The sequence below is a fragment of the Silene latifolia genome, chromosome 1 (genome assembly GCF_048544455.1).
Source record: "Silene latifolia isolate original U9 population chromosome 1, ASM4854445v1, whole genome shotgun sequence".
NCBI lineage: Eukaryota > Viridiplantae > Streptophyta > Magnoliopsida > Caryophyllales > Caryophyllaceae > Silene > Silene latifolia.
Genome location: NC_133526.1, coordinates 158,227,320 through 158,233,664, shown reverse-complemented (window position 1 = coordinate 158,233,664; position 6,345 = coordinate 158,227,320). Strand labels below are relative to the sequence as shown.

Sequence of the window (6,345 nt, the reverse complement as noted above, 5' to 3'; positions counted from 1 at the left end):
AACGAAAACAGAGGCCCAATATGAATGCAGCGTATTCAATACATGTTTAACCAGAGTTAACCTTCCAGCATACGAGAACTTCCTTGCACCATAACTGTGAATTCTATTGCAAATTTTGTCCACCAAGCATTCACAGTCCTTCTTCTTGAGCCTAGTAGTCTGAATGGGCATCCCTAGGTACTTGAAAGGTAGCGTACCCTGCTTAAAACCAGACACACTCAGGAAATCATCTTTGAGATCATCTTGCACTCCATTAAAGTAGACATTGGACTTACTTGGGCTCACTTTAAGTCCTGAAGCTTTTGAGAAAGAGGAAAAAGATTTCAACATAAGCATCATTGAATTAGCATCCCCATGACTGAACATCAAAACATCATCTGCAAACATTAAATTTGTGACCCTCAACTGCTTGCATAAAGGATGATACTTGAACTGGTATTTGGCTGCAGCATACATAAGCATTCTGGTCAAGTAATCCATGCACAGAGTGAATATAAGAGGAGATAAAGGGTCTCCTTGCCTCAATCCTCTCTTAGCAGGGAAATACCCAAACGTTTCTCCATTAAGAGCCAATGAAATAGAGGGTGTTGTAATACATAACATGATTTTACTCTTAAAGCTCTCAGGAAACTCCAACAAGTTCAGCAGCTGCTCTACAAAGCTCCATTCAACAGTGTCCTACGCCTTCTGCAAATCAATCTTTAGCATACATCTAGGGGTCACAGAAGGTCTCTCATACACTCTGATCAAGTCTTGGCATATTAGAATGTTTTCCTGAATGCTTCGTTCCTGAATGAAAGCACCTTGATTAGTGTGAACTATATTAGGCAATACAGAAGCTAGTCTAGAGCATAGCAGCTTGGATATGACTTTGTAGACCACATTACAGCAAGCAATGGGACGAAATTGAGTTACATCCTTTGGCCTGTCACACTTAGGAATAAGTGTCAGAGTTGTAGCATTAAACTGCCTCAGCAGCTTCCCTTTCATAAAGAAGTCTTTTACAGCATCCACCACCTCTTTGCCAATTACTCCCCATGCATCCTTGAAGAAGCCACTAGTATAGCCATCAGGGCCAGGGGCCTTGATGTCAGGTATGCTAAACATAGCTTCCTTAATTTCTTCTCCTGTCACAGGCCTAAGCAGAAGGGCATGATGCTCACTGGTGCACTGCTTACCCTGATTTATAACTCTCCTATGAACCGGTTTGGTAGCCTGACTAGTCCCCAGCAACTGCTCATAGTAGTCCAGGAAGGCAGTTTGAACCTGATCACTCGTATCACAAGTCTTCCCATTCATATCCTCAATCATAAATATCTTATTCCTATTCCTCCTCTTCTTAATAATGCTATGGAAGTAGGATGTATTTGCATCACCACCCTTAAGCCATTCACCCTTGGCTTTCTGGTGTAAGAAACTTTCCCTTGCACACTGCAACTCCTTGAGATTTTTACTTGCCTCACATTCCTGTTGTATCAAGCTCACATCTGATGGATCAACACCCAATTTAACTTGCGTCTCCTCAACCTGCTTCTCCAGGATGCCAGTTGCCTTCTCTATGTCACTGAATCTCTCCCTATTCAGTCTCTTTAACCCTGGCTTAAGATTCTTAAGATTTTTGGCCAGTTTAAAAAGAGGAGTCCCATCAATATTTTTATCCCACATCTCATTCACTAGAGGAATGAATTCCTTGGATTTTCCCCACATGTTGAAGTACTTAAAGCTTCTTTTGCCCTGCACTACCTTAGTACTCTTCACTATACATGGCGTATGATCCATCATCCCCTCAGGCAGAAAGTTAGCATACATATCAGGCAAGCTATCACACCAAGCCTTGTTAACCAGAAATCTATCCAATCTGCTGTAAATCCTCTCCTCAGGCTGTTGTTTATTATTCCAGGTGAATACAGATCCTACAGCAGCAATGTCAATAACTTCACACTCAGCAACACACTTCCTGAAAGGTTCCATCTCAGCCAAAGAAGTAGCTCCACCAAACCTCTCATTAGCAGCAAGAACACAATTGAAATCTCCTGCAATGGCCCAAGGTCCTACAACCTGTTGTGCAATCTTTCTCAAATGATCCCACAAGGGAGCTCTCTCATTTATTCCATTAAAGGCATATATCATAGTCAAGAAGAAAACACTCCTAGACATCAAAGCATCCACCTTCATATGTATAAATTGAGCATTGTACTCAAGCACGTGCACCCTAAACATCCCAGGCTTCCAAAGAATCCAAATACGTCCACCACTATGATAGCCATTATTAGTAGTAATACTCCAACTATTATTGAAACTATTTACAACTTTATTGAAAGCTTTATTTTTAATCTTAGTCTCCAACAAACCAAATAAGCCTATATCTTTATTTTGCAAAAAATGACTAATGTACTTCTGTTTACCTACTCTATTCATGCCCCTCACATTCCAAAACCCTACACTATCCATTGGACACAAATTGTGAGGAGGAAGTACCTTGAGCTAACACATTCTTCTTAGATGGGGACACAAGTGTCTCCTTATAAGAAAAAGCTCCAAAGTTTTCTGTACTATATCCACCACCACTCCTTTCCTGTCTATGCATCTTGACCAGTCTTTTTGAAGGCGTAACAAAACCTCCTGCAGCCCTAGGAACTGGTTCAGGTGCCTGCACTGTCTTAACCCCATTCTGAATGGGAGCAACCTCCACAGCTGGCTTTGGCAACACAGGTTTCCAGACCCTCTTGATAATTTGAGCCCCTTGCTTCTTGAGATCACCTCTCTTACAGTGTTTCTGATCATGGCCCATACCCTTACACTTAATACACCTAATCGGTTTCCATTCGTACTCCACTTCCACCCCAATCACAGTTCCCTTCTCATCTTTGAATTCCACTTTCCCAGGCAATTTTTGGTCCACCTCCATTTCTACCATCACCCTGGCATACCCCAACCTCGTTCTCTCCTCTGTGGCACCATCACTTTTGACATACTTACCTACTAGGCTCGCAATTTTAGGTAACCCCTTCCCCCAGAATTTCAGAGGAAGACTATGTAGTCTTATCCAGGCTGGTACTGATTTCACATCCTCTTTTTTCATCTCCAGATCTTTCACCCACTCCTTGATAATCAATGGCTTGTTGTCAAACATGTAGTAGCCTGATTGTAGCACCTTATTCTTCATTTCCATTGTTTTGAACCTTACTAAAAAGATCCCATTATGCATGAAAGAAATCTTATCAATATTAAATTTCGTCCATATACGCCTGATGAAACCCTCTATGATCTCCCATGGAGGATTAGCACCAAGAATAAAGCAGACCACGGCTTGACTCCAGTGCTCAACCTCCTCCACGACATCTTCTTCCTCTAACTGTAACATGTCATTCTCCTTTGTCTGTGGACTCTGCTCATCATCCAATTTCTCATCTGTTTCCGCCTCTGTTTCCACCCTCTCTTCATCCTCTGTTCTCTCTTGCGTTTCAGACACCACAGTCTCCTCATCATCATCCTCTTCTCTTTCAGACTCTTCTTCATCCTCAGTTTCAATAACTAGTTCAGGGATACCAATTAGTTCATTCATATGTTTGGTCTTCTCCCCCTCAACACCATCAACAGATGGTCCATGACAATTTTCATTAGGGTTTTGGGTCATTTCCAACTCTTCTCCAATCGTGTTTTCCTCTACCGTCTCTTGAATATGCATATTTGAGGACGTATCAGTCTGTGATGCAAGGATGCTCCGTCCTCTTAAAGTCATCTCCCTTTGTCTTTGTAGATTTGACTTCCTTGCCATGAGCATGGGAGTCAAAACTCAAAACCTACGTAACCTTCAGTCGTCGCTCATCTCTTCTCTCTAGGGTTTTTTTTGTTGTTATTGTTATTTGCAAATGTTCCGTAAGGGCATGTGAAGGTGGTCTTATGTTGGTCATCTGGGTGTATCGGGATTTGGAAGAATCTCGAGGACCCGTCAAGGTAGCAAAAGAATTTGTTAGAGGCAAGCCTCTCAAGCATTTTAACAATGAATGGAAGGGGGAAATGATCCTTTCTTGTTGCGGAATTCAACTTACGATAATCAATACACATTCGTCAACCGGTAATCTTCCTTGTGGGTATTATCTCGTTCTTGTTATTTTTCACCACCGTGGTACCTCCTTTTTTAGGTACCACTTGAACGAGGCTAACCCACAAAGAATCCAATATGGGATAAATGATTCCCGCATCAAGAAGTTTCATAACCTCCGCTTTTACAATTTCTTGCATGTGGGGGTTTAGTCTCCTTTGTCCTTAGATGGTAGGTCTATAGTCTTCCTCTAGATGAATCCTATGCATGCAAAAGTCGGGGCTTATGCCCTTAAGGTCGTCTAGACTATAATCTATAGCCTTTTCATGTTCTTTCAACACACTAAGGAAACTTTCCAATTGACTATCATCAAGTTTTTCGTTGATAATCACGGTTTGGTTTTAGACTCATCAAGGTAAGCATACTTCAAATTAGGGGGAAGGGGTTTTAAATTTGGGGTTTTTACCTCACTTTCTACCTTTGATGGTTCATTAGTAACATATTCCACCTCCAATACACATTCCACCCTTATTACATGTTCTACCTTGGTTGTTTGTTCGTTCTTAGTGGATTGTGATGCTTCCTTAAGAATGTCATTTATACGCATAGATTGCTCACGAGTGAGAGCATTGTTGGCTAAGCGGCTTCAAGGAGGTCTACTTCCAATGCCCAATGTTTATCTTTGGCCTCACTTGCTTCCAAGGCCTTCAATTGTGGACGTGGGCCCACGGGGGCGCTTGGGAGGAAGAGAACAAGCGTTTGTATTTGTGGAGTCGCCACCAATTTATTGTGGAAAATTGGAAACCGTTCGAATACCTCGTGTCATGTCAAGACACAAAGTAGTGACATGAACACCAAGAACTCGTTACCCTTAGCATTCTATGTCTAGAATGACTCTCGTGGATGCCAATGAACACGGATGTTCACAGAGATCTGGAGTAAGGGGTGAGGGTAAGTATTAGGAAGCTCTTTTGATCGAACACCTAATCCCGCCCGCCTCGATAGCAGCCTCTACTAATGATTAGGGAAATTGTCTATACTCGATATATTGTCGATTATATGCATGCAATGCAACATCCATAGAATTAATCCTAACATGTGAGAATTAGACTAAGTTGGTGAACAATTAATTTAGCAAATAATTAATGTCAAAGTAGGAATTTAAATTCAATTACATGTGAAGGCATACAAATGGTACAATAGAAGAAATACAATAAATACAATAATGAAATTTACAATAATTACATCGGCTTCAATGATTTGTGTCGAAAATACTTTTAAAACGGATGGTTTGAGAAAAAATGAATAAACGAATTAACAAACAGAAATTAGGCGATAATACGAATAATAGTTAATTAAACGTAAACTAAATAAACTAGGTCAAGGCAGAACGGAAGTTCAGAGACAGAAGTCATCCTGGAACAGGCGCAGCAGGACTGCGCCCTCTGGAAGATGCGCAGCAGTTGCAGCGTCTGTTCCAAGGGTGAGTTCTGGCTGTGAAGCCGGAACTGCAAATCGTTAATGTTAATTGGTGAATTTAAGGATTGATTATGATATTTGACTCGGATGGAAGTGATTAACATATTATTTACATGTGAATGAGGTCATAAAAACGATAAAACAAGAAGGAAACGAATGTGAACGAATTAATTACATGAATGAAAGATTGATTAGTGACATGGGTGAACGAAATAGTTTAAATATGACGAATTAACGAAGAACTAATGATGAATATGACAACAAACAGATGGAAATATATCAAAGATCGAATTCCAGAAACTCAATACGAAAGAATCGAATTTCTACAACCCGGATTGAGTTAAATGACGAAAAACCCGCAAATATGAATTATAAGGGATTTTAAGTCGGGTTTAATGATGAATTATATGCTAGTGGCGATGAACAACATGTTAAATTATTAGAATTATCATGCTTAAGTCGTCATATGAACAATGGACAGTAAACGAAAGAAAATAACAAAACAAATTGACAGAAGACGAAGGAAGAAGAAAGGAAGCAGGAACTGCGGCAGCCTCACGAAGAGGCGCAGCAGGTGCTGCGTCCCTTCGAAGAGGCGCAGCAGTTGCTGCGTCCTTTCTCGACGGTTGTTCTCTGATAATCCGTAAAAAAGGGTTTAAACAAAGGGTTTTAGAAATCAGTTTTAATTGTATTTTCGACATAAATCTTACATTAGTGATACAAAAAGTAAAGAACAATAAATAAAAGAAGGATTTACACCCTCAGACTTACATGTTTGACGAAACGAAATGAACTAAGTTTACGATTAGTGATGCTCGACT

The 6,345-nt window shown here is 40.5% G+C and overlaps 1 protein-coding gene across 1 annotated transcript; it reads right to left on the bottom strand.

Moving 5' to 3' along the window:
* Nucleotides 1-678: 678 nt before the first annotated feature.
* On the bottom strand, nt 679-3,778 carry LOC141585890 (uncharacterized). The gene is made up of 2 exons (XM_074406963.1): nt 2,479-3,778; nt 679-2,366 (listed from the first exon to the last, which is right to left on the bottom strand). Exons 1-2 carry the CDS (start codon nt 3,776-3,778, stop codon nt 679-681), a joined length of 2,988 nt encoding a protein of 995 aa, XP_074263064.1.
* Nucleotides 3,779-6,345: the final 2,567 nt, after the last annotated feature.

Excerpts from the sequence above, each read along its gene's own strand:
- LOC141585890 (XM_074406963.1), bottom strand. The coding sequence starts at position 3,778 with ATGGCAAGGAAGTCAAATCTACAAAGACAAAGGGAGATGACTTTAAGA. Across the intron at positions 2,367-2,478 it reads GAAGAATGTGTTAGCTCAAG|ATATAGGCTTATTTGGTTTG; the intron begins GTACTTCCTCCT and ends TGCAAAATAAAG.